The sequence below is a fragment of the Lagenorhynchus albirostris genome, chromosome 9 (genome assembly GCF_949774975.1).
Source record: "Lagenorhynchus albirostris chromosome 9, mLagAlb1.1, whole genome shotgun sequence".
Taxonomy (NCBI): Eukaryota; Metazoa; Chordata; class Mammalia; order Artiodactyla; family Delphinidae; genus Lagenorhynchus; species Lagenorhynchus albirostris.
Window position 1 is genome coordinate 22,350,807 of NC_083103.1, and position 25,790 is coordinate 22,376,596.

Consider the following 25,790-nt stretch of genomic DNA (forward strand, 5'->3'; position numbering starts at 1 on the left):
CCAGCCTCCGCGCCCTACTCGGCTCCTCCCCATCCCGTAGTGCCAAGAGCCAGGCAGCTCCCGCCACCCTAAAGGACTACAGCCCCCGGCATGCCCCGCGCTGCTGTCGGAGTCTCCCGGCCGTGCTTCTCCGCGTAGCTAGGTCACGTGACTCGGGGAAGATGGCCGCGCTGACGGCGGAGGTCTTTGCAGCTCTCCAGAGCCTGCTGAAGGTAAATGAGAGGGGTGGGGACAGCGTGAGGTAGGCCTTTGTCTCCGAGGCTTTGCACAGAGCAGGAATTGGGAATAAATGGACCCCGATTTGGAGCCACGACGCTGCCGCTGCCTCTCACTGTGACTCCTAGCAGGTTGTTGCGCTTTTCCGAGCTTTTTGAAAGTACGAACAAAATTTATACCACTTTGACAGGATAGTGAGGAAACAAGACAATGGACCTGAAGGCGCTGTACAAATGTTCCCTACTAATAGCTTCGGGGGCTGGCTTTCGGGGTTGGTGCGTTGGGGTGGTAATCTCTAGATCCGCGTTGCCAGTTCCCCATTTCATCCCGCAGCCCATCTGCGCTCTCCAGTTCTCTCCTCTGCGTCCGCCCCCTGAGTCAAGTGTGCCTTCTATATTCTCTTGAGTCCTGGGTTTGTTTGGGTTTTTTTGTGGTACGCGGGCCTCTCACTGTCGTGGCCTCTCCTGTTGCGGAGCACAGGCTCCGGACGCGCAGGCTCAGCGCCCATGGCTCACGGACGCAACCGCTCCGCGGCATGTGGGATCTTCCCGGACCTGGACACGAACCCGCGTCCCCTGCATCGGCAGGCGGACTCTCAACCACTGCGCCACCAGGGAAGCCCTCCTGGGTTTTTTTATTTGCTGTGACCTGTGTGAGGGCCAAAACACTCTCCTGACAATCATTTGAAAAATTGTGAGGATGGAAGGGATGTACTTCATAGGGCTTTGTACGAGACTGGAAGTTTTTGCTTAATTTATGACTTTCCCTATAGAAGAAGCGGCGGCTTTATCGTCCTTCGTAGAACTTGTCACTAGATGACATTATGCACCTGGTTGCCTGTTGTCTGCCTTTTTCTCACAAGAACGTGAGATCCACGAGGGACCTTGTATTTTAAAAAAGACTCCAGACGGGGCTTCCCTGGTGGTGCAGTGGTTGAGAATACGCCTGCCAGTGCAGGGGACACGGGTTCGAGCCCTGGTCTGGGAAGATCCCACATGCTGCGGAGCAACTGGGCCCTTGAGCCACAACTACTGAGCCTGCGTGTCTGGAGCCTGTGCTCTGCAACAAGAGAGGCCGCGACAGTGAGAGGCCCGCGCACCGCAATGAAGAGTGGCCCCCGCTCGCCACAACTAGAGAAAGCCGTCGCACAGAAACGAAGACCCAACACAACCAAAAATAAGTTAATTAATTAATTTTTAAAAAAAACTCCAGACGAAGAGGGTTGAGTTGATTACACTCAGCAGTTCATGGCACAGCATCATCATTGGTCCACATAATGGTCCTTCTTTTGTTTTAACCGCCTCCCCAGTGTTCACTTGTATTCTCCAATCTCTACGGGCATCTACTCTGTTATTCACAAATGTATGCATAACAAGCGTATCCTCCACACCTGGCATACAGCATGTGCTCAATAAATAGCTGTTCTATGAATAAGTAAATGTAGTAAAGCTGGGACTGGAAACCTAGAGCTCTCAACTCCCAACCCAGTGCCTTTTCACCCTTCCTGTGGCTGCTCTACCCCCAACCCCCACCCCAATCCCTCTTCGTTCTATGGGCTTTTTTTCTTTAATACACTTATAAAAGTCATTATTAATGTGTAACACACATACAAAAGAAGTGCACAGATTATAAGTGCACCGTTTAATGATTTATTACCACCACCACAGTCAAACAATGGAATGTTACCATTACGGCAGAAGTCTCTGTTGTCCCTTTGTTATTTCCCTCACTCTGCTCCCCAACAGTAACCACTATCTTTACTTCTAATATGTCAATTTAATATTGCTCACATTTGAACTTCACATAAATGGAATAATAGGGCATATTTTTGTGTGTGTGTCTGGCTTCTTTTGTTTGCTGTTATGTAGCAGTAGTTCATTCATTTGCATTCCTATTGTCCTATGTACTTTCTTTTTAAAAAAATTACATAAACTTTTAATTTTGAGATACAGGTTTACAGGCAGTTGCAAGAAACAATACAGAAAGATCCCATTTATCCATTACTCAGTTTTCCCCAATGGTAACATCTTGCAAAACTATAGTATGATATCAGAACCAGGATATTGACATTGATAGTCAAGATTCACATTTTCCATCACCACAGTGTTCTTCATGTTGCCCTTTTATAGCCACACCCCCTTCCCCTCTGCCCTCACGCCTTTTGTAACCTCTGGTATTCACCAATTTGTTATTCATTTCTGTAATTTTGTCATTTCAAGAATGTTATATAAGTGAGGGACTTCCCCAGTGGCTCAGTGGTTAAGAATCCGCCTGCCAACGCAGGGGGCACGGGTTCAGTCCCTGGTCTGGGAAGATTCCACATGCTGCAGAGCACCTCAGCTCGTGCACCACAACTGCTGAGCCTGTGCTCTAGAGCCTGCGAGCCACAACTCCTGAGCCCACGTACCACAACTACTGAAACCCGTGCACCTAGAGCCCGTGCTCCACAACAAGAGAAGCCACCGCAGTGAGAATCCCGTGCACCACAAGGAAGAGTAGACCCCGCTCCCTGCAACTAAAAGTCCACGCACAGCAACGAAGACCCAACACAGCCAAAAACAAAAATAAATACTATAAAATAAAATCAGTTGCTTCTATACACAAACAATGAAACATTCCAAAAAAAAAGTTATATAAGTGAAATCATATAATATGTAAACTTTTGGGACTGGCTTTTTTCATTGAGCCCAATTTTCTGGAGCCATGTTATGTGTTTTAATAGTTCTTTCCTTTTTATTGCTAAGTGGTATTCTATGGTATGACATCTACATTGTTTCCAGTTTTTTGCTATTACAAGTAAACCTGCTATAAACATTTGTAGACAGATTTCTGTATGAACATAAGTCTTTATTTCTCTGAAATGAACGCCCAGGAGAACAGTTCTGGATCATTTGGTAGTTACATGTTTAGGGTTTTGTTGTTGTTTTTATGAAGCTGCCAAGCTGTTTTCCAAAGCGGCTGTACTACTTTACATTCCCAACAGCAATGCACGAACGGTCCAGTTTCTCCCCATCCTTGCCAGCATTTATTGGCATCACTATATTTTATTTGAGCTGTTCTGATAGGTGTGTATTTATATCTCATTGTGGTTTTAATTCAGAGTTCCCTAATGGTTAATGATGTTGGACATCTTTTCGCGTGCTTGTTTACCATCTGTGTATCTTCTTCAGCAGAATATTGTTTTATGTCTTTTGCTCATATTCTAATTTCATTGTTTGCTTTTTTACTTTTGCATTTCTTTATATATTCTAGATAATGGTTGTTTGTCAGATATGTGGTTTGCACATAGTCTTTCCTAGTATTTAACTGTCTTTTCATCCTCTTCACAAAGGTGTATTTGCTAGATCTGCTGTAACAAAGTACTACAGACTTGGTGGCTGACACAACAGAAATGTATTGTGTCCCAGTTCTGGAGGCCAGAAGTCTGAGATCAAGGTGTCAGCCAAGTTGGTTCCTTCTGAGGGCTTTGAGGGACAAATTGTTCTGTGCCTCTCTCCTAACTTCTGGTGGTTTCTGGTGATATTTAGTGTATCTTGGCTTGTAGATCTCTGCATTGATCTTCATATGAAGTTCTCCCTGTTTGCATTTTTGTGTCTAAACTATCCCTTTTAATTAGGACATCGGTCATATGGGATTAGGGTCCACCCTATGACCTCATCTTTATATTTTTTGGCATATATTTTTATATGACTATATTTATAGTCATATAAATATGACTGTATCTGTAATAATCCTATTTCTAAATGAGATCACATTTTCAGATAGTGGGGGTTATGACTTCAATATATGACTTTTAGGGGGGACACAGTTCAACCCATAACAGGAGCTTTAGCAGAGCAAAAAATGTTTTAATTTTGATGAAATACAGTTTTTCAAAAATTTTTCCTTTTATGAATTGTGATTTTTTAATGAATTACGCTTTTGGTGTAAAGTTTAAGAACTCTTTGTGAAGCCATAGCTCTGCAAATTTTCCCCCCTTTTTATCTAAAAGTTTTATAGTTTACATTTGTATAACATTTTTAAAAATATTTATTTATTTTATTTTTGGCTGCGTTGGGTCTTCGTTGCTGTGTGCAGGCTTTCTCTAGTTGCGGCGAGTGGGGGCTGCTCTTCTTTGCGGTGCGTGGGCTTCTCATTGCGGTGGCTTCTCTTGTTAAGGAGCATGGGCTCTAGGCACGCGGGCTTCAGTAGTTGTGGCTTGCGGGCTCTAGAGCGCAGGCTCAGTAGTTGTGGTGCACAGGCTTAGTTGCTCTGCGGCATGTGGGATCTTCCCAGACCAGGGCTCTAACCTGTGTCCCCTGCATAGGCAGGCGGATTCTTAACCACTGCGACACCAGGGAAGTCCCTACATTTATATAACATTTAAGTCCATGATTGATTTTGCATTAATTTTGTATAAGGTGTGTGGAAAAGTTTGAGAATTTTTTTTTTTTTTGGCCTGTGAATGTCCCCTTGTTCCAATATCATTTGTTGAAAAGGGCTTTCTTTCCTCCATTGAATTGCTTTTGCAACTTTGTCAAGAATCAATTGGGCATATTTACTGGGTCTACTTCAGGATTCTTTAGTTTGTTCCATTGATCTATTTGTTTATCCCTCTGAGAATACCATACAGTCTTGATTATCGTAGCTATATAATGTCTTAAAATCAGATAGATGGATTCCTCCTACTTCATTCTTTATCAGAATTGTTTTAGCTATTCTAGTTTCTTTGCCTTCCTGTATAAATTTTAGAATGATCTTGGATATATCTTAAAAAAAAAAAACTTGCTGAGATTTTCATAGGAATTGGGTTAAATCTGTACATCATTTAGGAGCAAATTGATGTCTTAACGTGTTGGATCATCCAATCCATGATCATGATGTGTCTCCCCATTGATTTAGATCCTTGATTTCTTTTATCTGTATTGTATAATTTTCAGTATACAAGTCCTGTACATGTTTTGTTAGATTTATACCTAAGTATTTCTCTCTTTTTTTTTTGAGCAATTGCAAATGATATTGTACTTTTAATTCCAGTGTCCGCATGTTCATTGCTAGTGTGTAGAAATACATCTGATTTTAGTAGGTGTATCTTGGATCTGCAAACTGCTGAACTCACTTATTCTAATAATTTTTTTGTACATTTCTTGGGACTTTCTCATAGACAGTCATGTCCCTGCAAATAGGGACAGTTTTATTTCTTCCTTTCTGATCTGCAGACCTTTTATTTCTTTCTCTTGCCTTATTTCAGTGGCTAGAATTTTCAGCACAATGTGGAATAACAGTGGTGAGAGCCCACATCCTTGCCTTGTTCCCAACTTTAGTCTTTCATCATTAAGTATGTTTTCTCTAGGTTTTTTGGTAGATGCTCTATGTCAAGTTATGGAAGTTCCCCTCTATTCCTAATTTTATGAGAGTTTTCATCAAGAATGGATGTTGAATTTTGTCAGCTGCTCTTTCTGCATTGATGGATATCCAATGATTTTCTCCTTGAGCCTGGTAATATGGTGGATCACATAGATTTTCAAATACTGAACTGGCCTAGCGTCCCTGGAATAAATTCCACCTAGTTATAGTGAATAATCCTTTTTATATATTGCTGAATTCTGTTTGTTAGTATGTTGTTAAGGATCTTTGCCTCTATTTTTATGAGGGACATTGGTCTGTGGTTGTTTTTTTGTTTTGTTTTATACAGTCTTTGTCTGATTTTGGTATCAGGGTAATCCTAGCTTTGTGAAATGAATTGGGAAGTGTTTCCTCCTTTTCTGTTTTCTAGAAGAGATTGTGTAGAATTAGTTAATTCTTTCTTTAAATGTGTGTTAGAATTCTCCGGTGAAACCATCTGGGTCTGGTGATTTCTTTTCTGGGGGTTTTAAAATTACAAATTCAATTTCCTTAACAGTTATAGCACTACTCGCGTTTTCAATTTTATATTGGGAGAGTTATGGTAGTTTATGTTTTTCGAGAAATTGATCCACTTCATTTAAACTGTCACATTTGTGTGTATAGAGTTGCTTGTAGTTATTCTCTTATTTTCTTTTTGAAATCTGCAGGGTCTGTAGTGATATGCCCTGCTTCATTCCTGATATTGGTAATTTGTGTCTCCTTTCTTTTTAATTTTGTCAGTCTTGCTAAAAGTTTGTTAATTTTATTGGTATTTTCGAAGAACTAGTTCTTTGTTCCATTGATTTCTCCTTTTTTATGTTTTCAGTTTCTTTGGTGTCTGCCCTTTGTTGTTTCCTTCCTTATTCCTTTGGGTTTATTATGCTCTTGTTTTTCTAGGTTCTTGAGATGAGGACTTAGATTATTTATTTGAGACTTTTCCTCTTTTCTAATATATGCATTTAATGCTGTAAATTTCCCTCTCAGCACCATCTTGGCCGTATTCCCAAATTTTGGTGTTGTTTTTCATTTTCATTCATTCAGTGTAATTTTTTTAACTTTCCTTTTAATCTGTGGATTATTTAGAAGTGTGTTGTTTAAATTTCCAAATGTTTGGACATGTTCTTGTTATCTTACTGATTTCTAATGTGATTCCATTGTGATCACTGAGAACACACTCTGTATGATTTAGTTTTTTTAAGTTCGTTAAGGTTTGTTTTTTGGCTCAGAATATCCTCTATCTGGTATGTGTTCAGTGAGCTTTTGAAAAGAGTGTGTATTCTCTTGTTACTGGGTAGTGTTCCATAAATGTCAATTAGATTGATTGATGGCGTTGTGGAGTTCTTCTGTGTCCTTGTTGAATGCTGTCTAGTTGTTCTATCAATTGTTGAAAGTGGGGTGTTGAAGACTCCAACTGTATTTATAGATTTGTCGATTTCTCCTTTCAGTTCAGTTTGTTTTTGCTTCACATATTTTGCAGCTCTCTTGCTGAGGGCGTGCACATTCAGGATGTCTTCTGGTCGACAGAACCTTTTACCTTTACGTAATGTCCCTCTCTGTCTCTGGTAATTTTCTCTGCTGTGAAGTCTACTTTATCTGATATTATAGTAGCCACCCTTGCTTTCCTGATTAATGTTTGCATGATCTATCTTTTTCCATGCTTTTCCTTTTAATCTGTCTCTGTCATTATGTTTGAAGGGAGTTTCTTGTAGATAGCATTTAACTGAGTCATATTTTTTAATCCACTCAGCCAATTTCTCTTTTAATTGGTATATTTAGACCACTTACAGCCAATGTAATTATTGAAATATTAGAACTTAAGTTTGCCATTTTATTTTTTGTTTTCTATTTGTTCTTTTATTTATTTTTTGTTCTTTACTTTTACTGCCTTCCTGTGGGTTATTCGATCAATTGAACATTTTTTGGAATTCCATTTTGATTTATCTGTAGTGTTTTAAAATTCATTTCTCTTTATAACTCTTATAGTGGTTGTTCAACTTATTACATTTATTTACTATAACATCACAATCTCAGTGACATATCAGTGTCATCATTTTACCAGTTACAGTGAAGTCATCCCTTTATAGTCCTACCCTTATTTATAATATAATTGTCTTAAATATTTCCTCATATATATATACATTTACAGCCGCATCGGACAGTGGCTTTTCTTTTCGATCATATATCCCAGACTTCGAGCTGAAGAAGAGGGCCACCCAGAACGCCAGTGGGTGAAAACAAACTCCAACAAATACTTGCTCTCTCTAGCCAAAGACCAAGAAAGGGGCGGCTTAGGAAGACAGAAGACTTTTAGACAATAACTGCTCTACTCCACCAAAACAGCACTGAAAAAACTGTGTCCCTGCTCTACTGTACGTCAACAAAGTCTGAGAGCGAACACCCCCATCAGGGTGGTGTTAGAGGAGGCCAAGTAGGGAGCTGGACCTCCATCCCCACGAGCTGGTAACAAGTTCCACCACCCCACAGTATTAGTGGAAACTACTGGAGCCAGAACTTCCACCCCTGCCCAGTAGCTACAAGGAACCCCCACTTTTGGGTGTGAGCAGGAACCAAGTAGGGGAGCTGGACTTCTGTCTCCATTTGGTAGTAATGAAGCAACAACCCCCAGCCCTACCGTGCTCGTCCTGCCGCCTGAGCAGTGTCAGAGAAAGCCAGCTAAAATAGAAGATTTAAATACGTTCCAGAGGCTCAGAACGTAATATGGCCATGTCATTCCTTTGTCATGAGGTCCGTAGCAGGTCTGTCTTCTCTTCTCCCCTTTCAGAGTCGTCTTACATTTGTTTTGTATAAAGTGCCCAGGGAATGTAGCTGTGTTTAGCAGGAAAAATAGGGAAAAGTACATCTATGTCATCTTCACAGAACTGGAAGTGTCCTGTGCACCTCTTAGGTGTCACACCATGACGGAGACAGTATTACGTTCTAAAAAAAATGTATTTTCAGAGTCTGAGTTTGTTGCTTGTTTTGTTTTTTTCCAGGCCTCCTCGAAAGATGTTGTCAGACAGCTGTGCCAAGAGAGCTTTTCCAGTTCAGCCCTTGGCTCGAAAAAGCTCTTGGATGTTACGTGTTCCAGCTTGTCTGTGACCCAGGAGGAGGCAGAACAAGTAAGTGGGGTCAGAAACGACCTCTGGCCGCTGGCTTCGCAGCTCATTAGTCTCTTCCTTGACTTCCCAGTTGTTGCCGCGCGTCCAAGGGAATTTTTCCCCTGAAGTGTCTGTTGACCTTATAGCAAACTTAAAATAGATGCTTTTTTCTTTTTTAATGTTAGTGAACTTAAAAGCCATTGTCTTTGAACCTTCACTTCCTTGTGATAAGTGAGGCGTGGATGGGAAAAGTATACCCAGAGTCGGAGCTCCTGACCATTTCCTTTTCAGACTTTCACCTAGACAGTATGGACAAAAGCCAACCTTGCTATGATTTTCTTTCCCAACTTGTAACTTAATAGTGCTGATGAATTGTTGGCTGGATAGCTTAGGCAGACTTTTCAGGGATGGCTGGGCAGAAACTCTGAGGCCTGAGTATGATTAGGGAGGATGTACTGCTGGACCTCACCTGATCTCAGGTGGCCAAGAGGACAAGGATGGTTATGTAGCACTCACAGCCTTATCTTTCCATGGCAACTGTGTTTCCAAAACAGTAATTCATCCAAGCAGACCTATGTTGTTGTTGTTCTTTTTTAATCTGGAGCTTGGCTCATTGAAGTGAGAGGCAGCAGCAAGGTTATGAAAGTGAGTTGGAGTCTTAGTTTGGGTTCCTCAAAAGTAGACCGCGAGGCAACGACCTGGCTGCTAGTAGTTACTTGGGAGGTGATTCCAGAAAGCACAAAGGAGGGAGTGAGGAAAATCAGACCGGGAAGAGAGACAAGCCAGGAGAAGGATATGTTAGGGAGCGGTCAGTGCTGCGGGGTCTGCAGTTGGGATCCTGTAAGAAACCACGTGGGCAAATGCCCCAGCACTGTCACCCTGGAAGGCAGGGAGGGTGGGGCACTTAGCCACTCACTCCCACCCTTCACCAGTAGAGGCTTACTGTCCCCTCGCCTCTGGGTTGTGCTTTTCTGAGCTGAGCAGCCTCCCGTGGCATCCGGGAAAGTCCTAAAGCGGAGAAAGTTACCTCCAGAGAGTCCTGTTCTGTTCCGCTGAGCAGCAGATTCACTTGGAAGGACACAGGGTAGAACCCAGCGTCCTAGCGGGGCAGCGCCAGGCATTCCTTCCACAGGGAGGTCCGCGCAGCCGGCCTGGAGCTGTTTGTTTGCCTGCCTCACCCCACCAGGTGACAGCCTAGGGGTGAGGACGTACCGGTCCAGCCAGCCTGGATGAGAAGCCCCAGCTCGGCAGGAGCCGGGACCTCTGGCAGCAGTTCAGTAAGCACGGCTTTGGGTGCTGGAACAGACCGCGCAGCCACAGCCAGGGAAGCCCCAGCCGCGGGCCCCGGTGTTTCTGCAGCCCTCGCGGTCCAGAGGCAGGGGACTGGTGCAGCGTTGTCTAGTAACACCGCTGACTTTCTGCTTCTCTCACATTAAGAGGGGAACAGGCTAGAAAGTTAGCTTAAGGTCAGAGTCTGTGCACAAGGAAGGGGATTTATTAACCCTTTGCCCACAAACAGAGACTTTCTGGCAGGTTAACAGCATCCTCGGTCAGGCAGCTACATGTCTTCTAAGCAACAGGTGAGCTTGGAGGTGGGCCGAGGCACGTGAGCATCAGCGTCTGCACCAGGGGCCTCCGGACTCCTGGGATTCAGCCTGAATGACGGTGGCGGTTTGTGGCAGGCCCTCTTCCCAGCAGGGGAGATAGAGCCCTGTCCCCTGTCCCCCTGCCCCTCACCACCCAGGGCTCCCCGTCTGTCCCGCAGCTGCTCCAGGCTCTGCACCGCCTCACCAGGCTAGTGGTGTTCCGTGGCCTGTCCTCCGCCGAGGCGATTCTGGCACTCTTTCCTGAAAATTTCCACCAAAACCTCAAAAACCTGCTGACAAAAATCATCCTAGAACACGTGTAAGTGCTTATTTCTTGGTAGTTGCTTGTAATGCTTGTATTTTTTATTCCTGTTCTGGAAAAAATACGCTTATTCTTGAAAAGCAAGCACAGGTAAGCAAAAAGAAGGAAACCGTAATCCCACCACCCAGAGGGTTAGTAGTGTTAATTGCTTAACGGGAAACCTTTTGAGACTGGTTTATTTTTTCCATTTACACATAGAGGGTTGGGTTTTGCTTTTGGCAATGGGATCATGCCGTTTTATAACTTGCTTGTTTTCATTTAATAGAATTAACATTAATGATATTTCAGGTCGATAAATATTTACCTTCAGTATCATTCTTATTGGGTAAATATATTCCATTACATGAAGAAATTATGTGTAATTTAGTTAATAAATTCCTTAGGGTTGGCCATTTAGGCTATTGGCAGTTTTCACTGCAGTGAACAATTTACTGTGGAACCTTTGCCCACATTGTGCATCCTTATTTCCTTACTGGTAAATGGTGGTATTGAGGCTTTGGCTTTTTATTATCAAGTCTGCCATCGGAAAGATTGCACCAGCTACTCCTCCACCGGGAGGACGTTGATGTGCCACTCTCCCGACACCATCACCAGCACTGAGGGTGTTTTGTTTTGTTTTTTTACTTTTTATTCCCAGTTTCACAAATGGCAAATAGTACCTCATTTCAGTTTATATATCTTTGGTACTAGTGATGTCAAATATCTTTTTCATGTTATTGGTCACTTTTATTCTTTTGTGAATTTTCTGTACGTTTTCTAGCTGAGCAAATCCTTTTAGATACATACAATTTAAGCAGAACTGATTAACTGCTGGTTAGCAGCAGGCTTGAAGAGACCTCTCTGTTTTTGTTGTTTATTTAGAAACTTTTGTTTCTTTATTTTGTTGTTTATTTTGAAACTTTTGTTTTGTTGTTTATTTAGAAACTTTCTCTTTTGAGAAAGTTTTGTTGTTTATTTAGGGGTCTTGTTGTTTATTTAGAAACTTTCTCTTGCGTGACCACAGTTTACTATGACTCTGCTCGGCATCTCACTATGGCGTGATTTGTGTAGCATCAGACACGTCTGTTAGATGTGTTTTGCGTAAGATGCCATACTTTGCATAGTAGATGCTCAGTAAAAAGAGGATAAGTTGACCTTTTCTGCTTTGTCTCTGAGAACAATAGCACAGTTACAGTGCATTTAGCCTTTTCTTGCTTTTCCTAAGCCATGAAAACTAACAGCATCTATGGCCTTAACATCACTCAGTTTCGTAAAACAAGCAAACAAAAAACTGCTCCTTGGAGGGAGGCGTTTCTGTGGTCCTTTCCTGTCAGGAGGTGATTATAGGTTTTAAGATCACAGAGGAGCAGAGGCCCAGGCCCATGGGCCTCACTATCAGAAGACTCAATTCGCATCCCTTTCGCATTATATTTTTCTTATCTTTCCCTCTTAAACAGATCTACTTGGAGAGCTGAAGCCCAAACAAATCAGAGTGAGTACCAAGAAACCTGCCTCTTCCTCCTTCCCCCTCCTCCCCAGCCCCAGCCCTAAATCTACCAGAATTTTTAACTAAAGTCAAAGTGAATTAACCCAATCCCAAACCGAATAGTGTTTGTTATGTATTTCTTTTTAATTCCACTTTTTAATTTCTTTTCTGGTTATAAACCTAGTATAATAGAGGCATGTTGTTAAAAAACAAACAAATATCCCAAGCAGAAAGTGAAGTACTTAAAATAACTATGTTTCCATTGGAAAACAAATTAACCATAATTGAAATTAGTGTGGAAGATTGAATAAAAGTGGGTGTTTGATAAACAGTCACTAAACTCACTCTGAGCCGGTCACAGTGCCACAGACTCTACCTGCATTAACTCATTTAGTCCTCCCAGCAGCCCTGTGAGCTAGGCTGAGATCATCCCCATTTTACAGGTGAGCAAACAGAGGCTCAGAGGTTAGACAGGTGGTAGAACACACATTCAAGCCAAGTCTGTGTGTCTCTCAAACAAAAGCTCTCTCCGCTATTCTCAAAGCTACACATTGCCTAAGACTCCAGCCACAGCCTCCTCTTCTCCACCTGCGTCATTCCTCATTCTGTCTGGACATCTGGAGGGTTGGGTGTTCAGGCAGAAGCTGGAGGTGCTGACCACCACGAATCTGCACTAAGTGCAGGGGCCACAATCAGTGGTGAGGAAGGCCCAGGGCCTGCTGTGGGGGCTTGGGCCCTGTCTGTGTGTCTGTCTCCCTCAGAGGCTTGCTGTGTGGATCACACGCATACCCACGTGCAGCCCTTGGAGCTGCCTGTCGTCGAGGAAAGGCTTAGTACGCAGGTGGCGTGAGCACTGAGCCGAGCTGTCCCCACACAGTCTCTCTGCCGCGCCTGGTCGACCTGGACTGGAGGGTGGACATCAAAACCTCCTCAGACAGCATCAGCCGCATGGCCGTCCCTACCTGCCTGCTCCAGATGAAGGTACATCCACTGTCATGCTCACTAGAAGGAAAGGAGGGGCAGCAGGGACTCGGCGCCCCTGCGGGCCAGCAAAAATGCCAGACTCCAAGTTTTAGGATCTCCAACCCCATAAATAAAAAAAATTTAGCACCCCCAAATGCAGTGTTTATTTAGAAAGTATATGTGTATTAACGTAGTACAGTCATAATAAAACATATACCGAAACTAGAAATTTTAAAACAAGACAAACACAAAATATAAATTTACAAAATAATTTGCTGACACCTAAAGGTTGTCTTAGACACTTACAGGAAGGTTTGGCTTTAACAATAGAAGCACGCACTCAGATTTCCAGTTGCCTTCTTGAGAATTGTGGTATACTTTTCCAAATTCCTGTCCAATCTTAGGCTGTTGCCATTTGTACTGTGCGGAACAAGGGCTCCTATTAGCAGTTGGAGAAGTATCAGTTCTTCATCTTATTGTTCACATTCTTCATTGGTGTTATCTTCACAGTTATTTTCAGGAGTCTTTTAAAGCCACATACCCATTTTTAGGGTTTGTTTACTTAAAACTAGGTAGCATAATGCTGTATTTACTTAACCACCAGACACCCAGAAACTCAACAGCTGTAAGAAAATGAAAGAGCAAGGGTGCCTCTAACAACTAAGTTTTTAACTATTACTAAGGCTTACTTTAAAAAAAAAAAAGATACAAATACATATAACTAGAGGCTGTAATACTTTTCCTACATCCCGGAGGATTCTTACATACCCCTAGAGCCCACGGCCTAAAGTACCAGCATGAACCCAGGATGTTTCCTCACTCGAGTGCCCAGAGAGAGTTGGGGGCGGGAGGGTGAGTGAGCCTGGCTTCTCCGACCCCTGCCCGGAGCCCCTGAGACAGCTCCCTCCCTGTCCCCAGTTGCTGAGTGACTCCAGGGCTGCAACTCTCTGTGACTCTGAGCAAAGAGCCTCTCTTCCGAGCTTCGCCAGAACGGGGTGGGGCCTGCAGGTCGAAGAGAGGCAGCTCTGACTTTGGGGCAGTGTTCTCTTTTCAGATCCGGGAAGATCCCAGTCTGTGTGGGGAGCAGCCCTCCGTGTCAGCTGTCACTGTGGAGCTGAGTAAGGAGACCCTGGACACGATGTTAGACGGGCTGGGCCGCATCCGGGACCAGCTCTCCGCTGTGGCCAGCAAGTGACGCGGCCAGCTGGCCCCCAGCACACGCCGTCCTCGCAGCAGGCAGCGGTGGGGACATGGGGGCTGCTATCCAGAAGGCGCGGTTGGACCAGGCAGAAGCAGCCAGGCCCCCGCGCTGCTTTTTCCTCTTTCCAAAGATGGAGCAGAAGCTGCTGATCTCGCGAGGCTCCTGTGTGGGACTTAATGACCCCGTGGCAGCAGGAGGGAGCGTTTGCTTGGTCAGCCGCCTCCGTCTGGCTGATTGGAAAATTCAGGCCCAAAGTGTGGTGCTCGTCTTAATAAGTTCCTTTCGCTCTGATGAGCTCATTTCCGGCTCTGGAATGCACGCAGGGAGTCAGGTGGGAGACACCAGCAGTTCTGCTTCTCTGTCAGAGAAGCCAGGCGGATCCCACAGGGCAGGGTCCCCTCTGCGTGCCTGCCTGCCCTGAGCCCAGAGCCTGCCCGAGCTCCCTCAGCCCTGCTGGACCACCTGGCAGCGAAGGAAGTCTGAAATGGGAACTCATTTCCTTCTCATTGGAGCCAGAGGCCCCTTCCTTGATGTAATGCAGCCACTCAGGGTGAAGAAGTAGGAGTGATTGGAAATAAATAACAGTTCTAAAAACTTCATGATTCCGGTCACGCTTCTGTAGCTTCTGTCCTTAGCCCGAGTCGTTTCCTTAGGCCCGTGCTGCCTCTCGTTTGTAAAGGCGACCCCAGCTTCCTCGTTCCTAGCTCAGCTCATCAGCACGGGATGACCTGAAACCGGGCCTGTGAACCGCCCCACCTTCCATGTATCCGTCCGTCACGTAGAGCAAAAGCAAGCACTGCTGCCATCAGCAGGTGCTTGTCACGAGAGCTGTGATGAAAGCGCTCTTCGAGGAGTTTAACCAGACGGAACCGTCTGTCACGGGCCTGACAAGTCCCGGGGGCTCAGTGTAAGGTGTTCCCCTTTCCTTCTCCAGATCACCCAGTGGCAAGAGCCTGCCTGCTCTGAGCGCATTGTTTGGCGGCTTCTCAGGTGGGGTGTGTGGACGGGGTGGGAGGGTGGGTGGAGGAGGCAGGACTTCGGGCTAAGAGGATGCTCTTGAGCTCAGTTCCTGCCCACCCCAAGGTGGTTTTGTTTTAATTAAATGGGAATAATAATCATACCTACTGTACAGCGCTCTTGTGAAGACTGAGTGATATAATGTACCTAAAAGCACTGCGCACTGTTACGGCAAATAGGAAGGACTGGATAATGCTGGCTTCGGTTACTAATGGGAAGCAAAGTAGAAAGCTCTCTGCATTCATTGCTTCATCTACTATAAAGGGGTTGGAGTGACTGTGAGTGTTATTATCCTCCCTTTATCAACGAGGGAGTCAGCTCATCGAGGTGAAGTCCCTGCTAGTAAATGACCTCATCAGGACTTGGGCCCAGATTTCTCTACCACACGGGACTCTGCAAGGGACTTGGCATTCTGTGATTTTAGCTCCATTTGGAAAATACTGGAACTGAAGTAGAGATGAGAAATCTTACTTTTCCCCGCCATCCCCCCAGTGAAACGCTAGAGAAGTCAAGAAAAAACCCCAGGCTCCTCTCCGTCTGCCGTCTGCCGTCTCCTGGAAGCTGAGCTACCTACTGTCGAAACGGGAGTTCTTTACCTGTTTGGAGCCATAACCACTGAGAATCTGATGGAAGCCGTGGATCCCTTCTGTAGGCAATGAACACTCGAGTTTTCACATTCATGGACCCTGGAGACCTGCCCACTCTCTCCAGGTCAAGGGCCCCTGGTCTCACCCTCAGGTTGAGTTTAGCCTTGTCATGAATTCTTCCCCTTCTCTTTTCCTTCCACTCTGTGACGCACAGATGGAGATCTCCAAAAGCCCATTCGCTGGGCTTCCCATGGCATTCCATAAGAAACTGACTAGAAGCGGGAAGCCTGGCATGGGTGTCTGGACGGTTGAACATTCCTTTAGCCAGATCCACGTGAACAGAATCATCTGGTTGCATGACACATAGAGGGCATTCAGGAAATAATACTGATGAATGTTCGCTGCCCTTCACCTCACGCGCTCCTTTAAGTGGGTAGTTCTCCTACTATTGGCAAGGGTGGATGGTGTGTAGATACCATGTTAATGGGTTGGCTTGACCCTGTCTCAGAAAAAACCTCCAAGCTTCTACCTCAAATGAAGTTCCTTCATTCAGTGCTTGTCTGGTTTCCCAGAAGTACTTTGTGTAATGAGCAGCTGCCTGCAAACGTCTTTCCTTAGGGTGAGGCAAGGTTTGGGTGTCCAAACCCCATTCACAGAAGGGCGATGATAGGTCTCAGTGGTGGCTGTCCAGCACTGTCCACCCACCCAGGCACAGGGGTGAGTGGATGGCTCAATCCTGACCGACGTCCGTGTCCCACAGAGATTGTCCCGTGATTGTACCTGACTCAAACTGGGCCAAACTGATCTTTCCTTATGAGTGTTCTGCCGGAATCGGCAGCGGTTCTGATAGTGAAGCCGGGGATGCTCGGGCCCACCTTCCTCACACGAAAGCCCATCTGCAGTAGGAGAGGCTATCTCGGAGTGAAGCAGAACCCAGAGGTTGGGAAGAGGGTAAGAAAACCCAGTGTGTCTGATGCCAGTCCCAAATCTCCTAGCGTATCCATCAGGAGGGGTCGGATTTGAGTTAAAATGGACTGGGATTTATTTTTATCAGGAATGATGAGACATGCAGGCACAAACATGATGATCATAAAGAAGTTTCTACTCACATATCTGTAGAAGCAGGAGGCATGGAACACCTTGCAGTGCCACATGGAGGGGGACCGGGGTCGGTCAGGAGGCGCGGAGGGCCAGGGAATAGCATGGCCCAGAGCCTTTCTTGGGGTTTTCGCAGGAAGGAATGGGCAAGGCAGAGTAGGTACGCTGAGTAAGCATAGGGTTGACTAGTTTGGATAATTTTGGCAGGTCTGGGCTACAGGTGTGGCCCCTAGCTGTCCAGTACCTGGTCCTAGGGTGATTCAGGGCAGGGAGAATACTGGCTTGGGTGTGCGTTTGATAGAAGACATAGTTGGGGCCGTGGCTGTAGATTGGTTAGTTTGTGTATCAAAGGTGTGTTCTCACAGGAGCTGTTTGCTATCTCTAGGAATTAGCTAGCCCTAGGAGGTCAGTCTCTTCAGGGTCAAGGCCCCAAATACCTAAGCGTCAAGAATACAGAAAATAAGAAAATGTAGTCAATGCAAGGTTATGCTGTAGTAACCAACAATCCCAGGATTGCAGTGGTTTTTATACAACTGAAGTTTATTTTTGCTACAACAGTCAGTGCAGGTTGGGGACAAAGGGACAAGTGCTCTGCTCACCATACTTACTAAGGGACCAGGGACAGGGAAGCTTCATCTCAACACATGCCTCCCCTGTCACCGAGGCAGGAGGAGAGAATATGGCGGGTCACAGTCTTGCACTTGAAGTTCTGCCCAGAAGGGACAGGCCAGTCACGTGGCCACACCTGGCTTTAAAGAGGGCAGAGAACGTCAGTCCTTCCATGTACCATGAAGGAAGAGAAATGGGATGTTTGCGATCAGCTGTTATAACTACTGTCCCCTGATGTCTGAACCGAAGACTTCTTTTTGTCTAAACTCATCTGTACTTCTAAACAAAAGAATTGTGAGTAACAACACACATGCCGTCTTGGCACCTTTTCTCACGATAAACCTCATCACCTGTGTGGCGCTAGAAAGTGTGAAACGTTTTCCCAAATATCTTACCGCCTGTTCACCTTCCCCTCCTGAAGTTGGTGGAGCGTCGTTCCCCGAGGATCTGTGCATTTCCCTGAGAAGGTGTCAGCTCCTGAGGACACGGCCAGGGCTGAGTTAGAACTCCAGTCTGGGTCTTTCAACTCAAAGGGTTGTGCTCTCTCCATTCCTGCCTTGATCTTGGAAAAAGAAAACTTGGGTTTTTCACAGAGAGCAGAACTTTACCCTTAATCTAGTGACATTCAGCTCCCTCCCTCATCAGTCCTGCCTTCCTACTTCCTGCTTCTGGTGATTTTTAGGTCCAAAGGCAGTGACCTGAGGACCAGACATTTGGGTCTTTCCCACACACGCCGGTTCTCTAAACACACACGGTGGGCACCATGTCTAACGGTTGTTAGTCAAGCTCTGTGCTCTGGTATTTACAGATATCCAGGAAGTGAGTCCAGTGTGGTACAGAGGGCTTTTCGTTATTTTGTTCAGTCAAGTGAGATGTTATCAGAAGTGAGAGAGGGTTTTTATTGCATTTTTAAAATATTTTCATCTAGAAACCATTGGCTACCTGGCATTTTGAAAGTTTTCCAGTGGTTGGACATTTACAAGAACTATTTTGAACCTGTACCCACTAACTTCTAAATACTGATCATTCTTAAACATTCTCTCACCTGCATGATGCTGACTTTTGTACAACTTCTTTCTTTCTTTAGTGCCCACATTTCTGTGGTTTAGTTGTCCTTTTTACAACTAAGAAAGATTTCTTAGTAGCATTTCCTGGTTGGTACCAGAGGACCCTAATCTCTGAGGGGAGAGAACCATTCTTCATTTGAGGAAATGTTAAGAGCTCTGGGGAGCTGAGCTTCTACTAGCCCTGGGCTCTTGGGAAAGACTCTGCTGGGCTTTTCCACCCCATCTGTAAGTGGAGATAAGATAACTACTTAGGTAATGCATCTCATAGATTTATAGTAAACTACAGAGCAGACCCCTAGGCTGAAGAACGGGACTCTCTTGGCTACTGGTTTCGGTGCTGCAGTAGCCATGTGACCTTAGACACATACCACACAGTGAAACACAATCCTGTCCCAACAGGTTAAATCATAAATGAATTCAGAGATGCTATGGAATATCAGAGGGCTCTGGGGTCAGTATAAATGTACACTGGATCCACAGCTCAGGAGATGGCCTCTGGTTAGGATTTCAGGAACTCTGATAAAAATCCTACTCCGAAAAAAATCCTACTCCAGGCAGGAGATGCCCCAGGAAATGTTCATTTGTGTCCCACCTTCTTCCACAGACTCACACAGGATTTGACCTGTTATTAGTAAATGACGGTTGAATTATATCGCATTGATCAGAATGGCAGACTCGCGTAATTAATGTTGATTTGAATTGCTCTTCCTAAACCTACCTCAGCAGTGCCCCCTTTCACCCCAGCTCAGTTCATCCAAATCCCTGCAGAGGGACCTGTGGCAGCTGGGCTCCAACTCACCAACTGGGACCATTCTCCCCTGTTGCCGCCACGCTTTCTGGCCTTGGCTGACTTCACATCTGTGGGTGTGGGGAGGCCGCAGAGCAGTCTCCCAACCAGGCTAGTTTGGCTTGAGTAGGAGGAGGAAGGGATAGGATCCCTGACGGGAGGGTGGGAGGGAGTCCGCTGGCGGGGTAAGAGCTGAGGGCAGAGCTCAGCGCCCGTCACTATTACAGAGTTCAGGGACCAGCGTTTCCAAGGGAAGGTGCTGAGTTCTCTCCAGCTGCTGGAGGGGGCAGAAAAGGAGAGACGAGCCCTGGGCCTGAGCAGGTTGGCAGCACAAACATCAAGGCCTTGCTGCGCCCTCTCTGCAGAATGTCCTCCTTTATCCCGGCTTAGCACCTATTCATCCCTCTGGCTTCAGGAGCAGGGCCTAACGGGGCCCTAGCTAGTCAACTTAACCACCTGTCTTCTCTGCCTGTGTTTCCCCCATCATTGCTCTTACCGCACTGCATCTTAACCGTCTAGGTATTTGCCTCTGACCCCGCCCCCGCGCACTGTTCACACTGTATCCCCGTCACCTAGGTGCACAGGTAATAGGCAGCTCCTACTGGCACTGAGTTTCCCGCCACCAGCTGAAATGGGGTTCTGTTCCCAGGGTTACTCCTATGGAAGAGCTCGCTTGTCACTTGTTATACCCCCTTTGTTGACCCAAGATTCTTCTTAGGCCCAAAATACACACCGCAGGGCAGTTTCCGCCTACGCCGCACCTGTGCGCAGCTGGAGCTTCCCCAATATTCCCAGCAGATGGCGCAGTTGCCCTCCTTATCGCCCCAGCTGGGCTAACATGGGAAACAAAGACCGGGAAAGAATGGGGAAGGTGGGGTAGTGGGCAGGCCTCTCCGAGAACCCCGGCGAGGGGAGAAGCTTCCTGCACAGGAAGCCCGCAGGCCCAGGCCCCCTCCCCTACAGAACCCGCCCCCTCAGGCCCAGAGGAACAAATGAGAGAGAAGGAGGGCGATGGCGGTAGGACAGGCCCGCCCAGGGAGCCCATTCAACTCTGTTGCCGGGGCCGAGGTCGGAAGCACCCACTGCCTTCTCATCGCTTCCAGCTTCCACCGCAGGCCGGTGGGTGCCAGAAATCCCAGCCCTGGGGCTGGAAGATACTACTCTTCCCAATAAGGTTTTGTTAGTGGCAACGCCCACAAGGCCTTGTACTGCATAACTTTCTAGCTAAATCCGTGGGCAGGTGGTGGAGCCTGGATTGAAATTCAGGTCAGCTTGGAGGCAAGTCTCAGTTTCTTCATCTCCAAAAAGGAGAGATTAAGTTTAATTTTTCCTGACAATGCAGCTCGGAGGGGATTAATTATACATGAAGGTGTCTGAGAAATGGAAGCTGCCCAATCAGTGATGGTTAAACTTCCAACACGTTCAGATGCCTCTGCTGGGGCAGGGCCTTCCGCAGGCTGGAAGACTCCTCCATCCTCTCCTGGGAGCGTGTGGGTGTGGCCAGTGGGGCGGACAGGGGCCTCCTAATACTTCCCCGCCTCCAGCCTCTCCGTCCTCCTCTCCTGGCCTCCCTGCTTGCCTCCTCCTTGCTGAAGGTGTCTTCTAAGTGGAAATCTAAGGCCGTCCCTCACTTAAAATACTGCAGTGCTCTCTGTACTCTTGGCATAAAGGCCAAACTCAGAAAAATGTCATTGGGTGTTCTTTACAATCTGATTCCTCCCTATAGTTCAGGCTCATGAAACAGGACTAAGGAAATGGACTTCAATCAGAATAAACAGCGTGAGGTCCAGGGGCTGAAGGGAGTGGGCGCTGGGTGATGATTCCAGACAACTCTGGGCACCAGGAAGGGAAGTGAGGACAGGGTGAGGAAGAAAGACACGAGAGGCCTTGGTGGCCAGCATTGTCCAGGCCTTGTTCTGTCTTTTCTCAAGGACAGAGACTGGTTGCCCAGCACCTGGGACACTGCCTGTCATCAGAGATGCTCAGTCAGTATTTGTTGAATGCGTGCAGGCATGAATGAACAAGTGAATGAATGAATGCATGCATGGCAGGGCCCAGGGTCGACTGATTGACACTTCCTGTGTCCTACAGCCACTATTTTTTGCCTGTAAGGGGCTATACCTGCTTCTCCCCCACCTGCCGGGCTAGCCCCCCTCCCTGCTGCCTTAGCTGGCCTTCAAGGCCAGAAGAGGCAGTGCTGGAGGACAGCGAGGCCAAGGAGAAAAGAGCTGGTTTCAGCCGTGCAGCCTGGGCCTGCTCTGCCCGTGGCCTCTCTCAGTGTTCCGTCCTGAACCTCACAGGAAGGTTCACCCTCCTTTTCCCCCCGTGAACCCCTTAGTCAGCCAGGGGCATGGGTGTGGCTGCCTGGCCATCTGTTTCGGGACAGCCTTGTCCCTGCACAGGTACTGCATGTCCCGTGCTCCCCCTTCCATGGCGCACAGCCGGCTGCGGAAGATGTCGCATTGCTGCAGCCTCTTCCTGGTCTCTCTCGTGACCCCATTTTCCACATCACTGGCCTTCCCTCCTCTCCATATGGTAGTTTCACTTCAACGTTCTCCCAAAGGAGCTCCTCCCTCTGCTCGGCCTGCTCAGCCACCTGGCAGACAGAAACCCAGAGCGTTTGGGGAAGCAGAACGCTCTTCCGTTTGTCGGCGTGTTCAGCAGGGACGTGGGTTTTCCCACCATCCCCATGGCCACCGCTCTAGGTCCCCTCGTCACCAGCCTTGAACGGGGCTCCCCGCCCTGGACTTGTTGTCTTTCCCTAATCTGGCCTTCACAATGCATTCCAGAAAGTAAATCCCATCTTGTTTTACCCTCCAAACCGGACCCTGCTTTTCCCAGGCTTCTCCATCTCAGCAAATACCAGCTCCAACCAGAAATGTGGGGTACATCACTGTCTCCTCCCTCTCCCCCCATTCAACCCACCCACAAGTCCTGTTGGTTCTGCCTCTGAAACGTATTCACATTGATCCATCTCTCTTCATCTCTGCATTCACGATACCGTCATTTTTCAGTAGCTCCTAAGCATGGTGACATCTGTCAGTTTGCCTCCTGATCTCATGTCACTTTCTTCATCACACCAACCATCAGTTCCAGGGGCCCTCGAAGCTCTTTCCTGCCACAGGGCCTTTGCATGTACTGCTCCCCTGCTCCCACCCCTACCCCTGCCTGGAACACTCTTTCCCCTGGTTTTCACAAGACGGGCTCCTCATCTTTTAGGGCTCAGCAAGGAAGTTACTTCCTTAGAGGGGCTTTCTCAGGCTTCTCTCTAAAGAGGACTCCTCCTTTTATTCTCAGTCCCAGAATCCTGTTTATTTCCTTCCCACTCCCCAATATAAAGTTTTATTTATTTAATGAATTTAGGTGCATACTTATTTAATTTGTCACTGTCTTTCTCCCCACTAGAAAGTACTGTGAGGGTGAGAAGCTTGTCTGTCTCGTCCAGCACTATATCCCGAGAGCCCAGCACAGGCCAGCACAGAGTATATGCTCAATAAATATTTGTTACATGAATGTAATAAACACATTAAAGATACATCGTGTTACTGCCCTACTTTGGCCTGTCAATGCTTCTCCACTGCCCTCAGGATACGTGCCAAACTCCCTGGGCTCCGTTACAGTTTCCTTACCATCTCACTTAAGCTCACCTGTCCTGGCTTCCTCGTCAGGCCTATGGGGAATGAAGATGGAAACGGTTAAACCAGGAGGTGTGCCGTGTTGCAGACAAAGCACTGGCCTGCGAGTGAAAATGATCTTCATGATCCTAGGCACTGCTTCAATTCTATGATGTCTAATTTTTTTCTTTTTTAACCATAATAAGGATTAAACTCTGGACCAAGAAACCAAAGGTACAACTTGAGATCGGCAGAGACCGCTCTCTCGCTGTCTCTCGTGGCTGGGAAGGGGTATGCAGATGGCCGACTCCCCAGTGCTGTCTCAGGCCAGGCAGCAAGAGAATTCTCAAGTCCTGGAAGTCAGCAGATCTGGGAGCAGGGGCGCATCCACTACTTCCCACTCCATCCCCAGCGCTTAGCACGGTACTCGGCACATCGTATGTCCTGGGTGACAAGTTGAGTGAAGGCATGTGCATGGGGACCAGAGAGCCTGTCCCACTCCTGTCATAACTAAGATGCAGCAAGACTGCAAAAAAGCCCCCAGGGGTCATGGTCCCTATGAATGAGAAGCCTCTCTGGAGGGCAGGGAGGGGCTCTCTGGCCCACTTCCCCACCTCCCCTGCCCCATTAGAGAACGTGACCGAGCCTCAGGCCCCTGGTGAAGGTCTCCTTCCGGCCCAGCCTCTGCTCTGCTCCCCAGCCTGAAACACTTACCTGGCAGATTAAACTTAGCTCTGTTGGCCGCTGGCAGAGTGGCTCTGAGCCAAGGTGTCTTGCTCTAGCTTCCAAGCCCGGCACCAGGCAGCTGTCAGGACTGAGGACGGCGTTTCTGAGTCTCCAGCTCAGCCCATGAAGAAAACACTTCCTGCGTGCCCAGTGTGTGGCTCTGGGTGTGCGCCTCCAGGCTCAGCCCTTACCATGGGTGTAAGTCCAGCGTCTGTGGTGGGAGCGGGGTGGGAGGAGGGAGTGGCATTTTGAGCAGCAACTGGGGGTTTCTAGGTGCTTTTCCACGACACAGCCCTTCCGAGCAGCATGGGCTGCTCCATAGCAAACTCAGAAACCGTTTTGTGTTTCTCATCAACCCATGGACCCACCGAGAGGACGGAGTGACCCCACTTCAATGCTGGGCATCAGACATTGCCACATAAAGCGTCTGGCTGGCATGTGCACGAAGCCGTCCTCAGGTCAGGAGACAGACTCAGAGATGTGAAATAACCCACTGGAGGTCACAGGCTAAGTGTCTCCTGGCCGCAAGTCAAGTGGTTTTCCATTTCCGGAAAAATTAAGGGGCAGGAATTTACAGTGTGAAGAAGGATCATCCCGGGAGAATAGAAGTCAAAATCAAGGAGAAGATGTCCCCTGGGGGGTGGGAGTGAGGGTGCCAGTGATCTGAAGCTCTGAACTCCAGGCTGCCTGTCCTGTCCCAGATGGACCCGAGGGTGAGACGGACCTGTGTCATTAGGAGCAGCTGGGAAGAGAGGATGGAAGCAAAGAAAAACGCCGGGGCTGGGGCTGGGGACCAATATCAAAAGGGCCAGCTCCTGGAATCCGTGTTATTCCAGGCAGCAGAGGGAAGGCTGGGGATGCGAGGAAAGTGGGAGAGGCGGGAGATGTGCCGCCTTTGCGGGGAAGTTCTTCGGCTCCGGGGGAGGTTTTAAACCGGTGCTGTACGTTGAGGTGCCTTTGTGGGTTTCTCGGAAGCCTCCACCTGAGGTTCCTGTCACAGAGGCGCGTGCCTCCTCCAGTAGCCGCCAGCACTCCTGCCTGCTGGCGTCTCACATACCGTTGCCTGAGTGAGTGAGTGAGTGAACGGACGTGTGTCTGGAGGGGAGGGCTCAGTCGGGGGCCTGCTGCCCCAGGGAGAACCGAGTCTCAGGTGGCCAGCATCAGTCACCGAGACCCTTCCTTTTCTCGTCCGCCCCTCCAACACAGCGGTCCCCAGGGATGCTCCGCAGTGCGTCCATGTGGTCCACAGCAGCCCCCCTGCTGCTCCCACCTGCAGGAGGCCAAGCCCGGCCCACTGGTGGAGGGTGGTGAGGACAGGTTGGCAAGGAAGACAGGGGACCCACACTTCCTTCAGGCATCCTCTGGGAACCGGGTCCCTCTGGACTTTGCTGCAGGTGAAAAGCTACCACGGGATCTCTGTGCTCCGTCCAGACCAGGATTTGAAGCCGCATGCATAACCCTCCTCAGGGCTGAGGCTGTCAGGGACCAGAGGCTACCATGGCCCAGAGGAACTCTGGTTCCCATGACACACATGTCCTGGCCTGATCCAAGGCTCTCCTCTTTTCTAACCTCCCAAAGCTTCTTGCTCCCAAGCTCTGCACTAATGAGAGGGCCACTCGTCCATAAGGAAGGCCGGACATCGGCTGCCCAATCCTCCCTGCCGCTGAGTCCCAGGATGCTGGGGATGGGACTGTAGCCCGGGACCCTCCCCAACCCTTTTCTTTTCTGGACAGTGCAGGACCTGCCTCAATCAGCCTTCCTTTCCTCAGGGCGCTGCCTGTGCCATCGTCATGCCAGGGGTCAGAGGTCCACGCCCTGGACGTCATAAGGAGAGAGAAGCTCCCTTCTCCGTAGCTCTGGGGCTCCAACTTCTTGCTTAGCTTGGTGGGAATGAGGGGTGCAGCACGACCCAGAGGCAGACCCTGTGCAGGCAGACAGCCCCCTGGACTCAGCCCCAAACCTCAAAACCTAAGTGCCTTGCCCTTCTCCTCAGCCCCCCACCAGTAGCACAGCAAGTTCTCTGTCCCGGAGTCACAGCACAGCTCCAAGCTGCTCAATCCCTTCAGTCCC

The 25,790-nt window shown here is 47.6% G+C and overlaps 1 protein-coding gene across 3 annotated transcripts; it reads left to right on the forward strand.

The window, feature by feature from the left end:
- Positions 1–143: 143 nt before the first annotated feature.
- Positions 144–14,812, forward strand: COMMD9 (COMM domain containing 9). Of its 3 annotated transcripts, none has more exons than XM_060159390.1 (6): positions 144–212; positions 8,574–8,699; positions 10,423–10,583; positions 12,023–12,057; positions 12,929–13,032; positions 14,069–14,812. In XM_060159390.1, the coding sequence occupies exons 1-6, from the start codon at positions 162–164 to the stop codon at positions 14,207–14,209; spliced, it is 618 nt and encodes a 205-aa protein (XP_060015373.1). In that variant the 5' UTR covers positions 144–161; the 3' UTR covers positions 14,210–14,812. The 3 variants fall into 3 exon arrangements, with proteins under 3 accessions (XP_060015373.1, XP_060015374.1, XP_060015375.1); XM_060159391.1 differs by having other exon boundaries at positions 10,444–10,583; XM_060159392.1 differs by having other exon boundaries at positions 14,055–14,182.
- Positions 14,813–25,790: the final 10,978 nt, after the last annotated feature.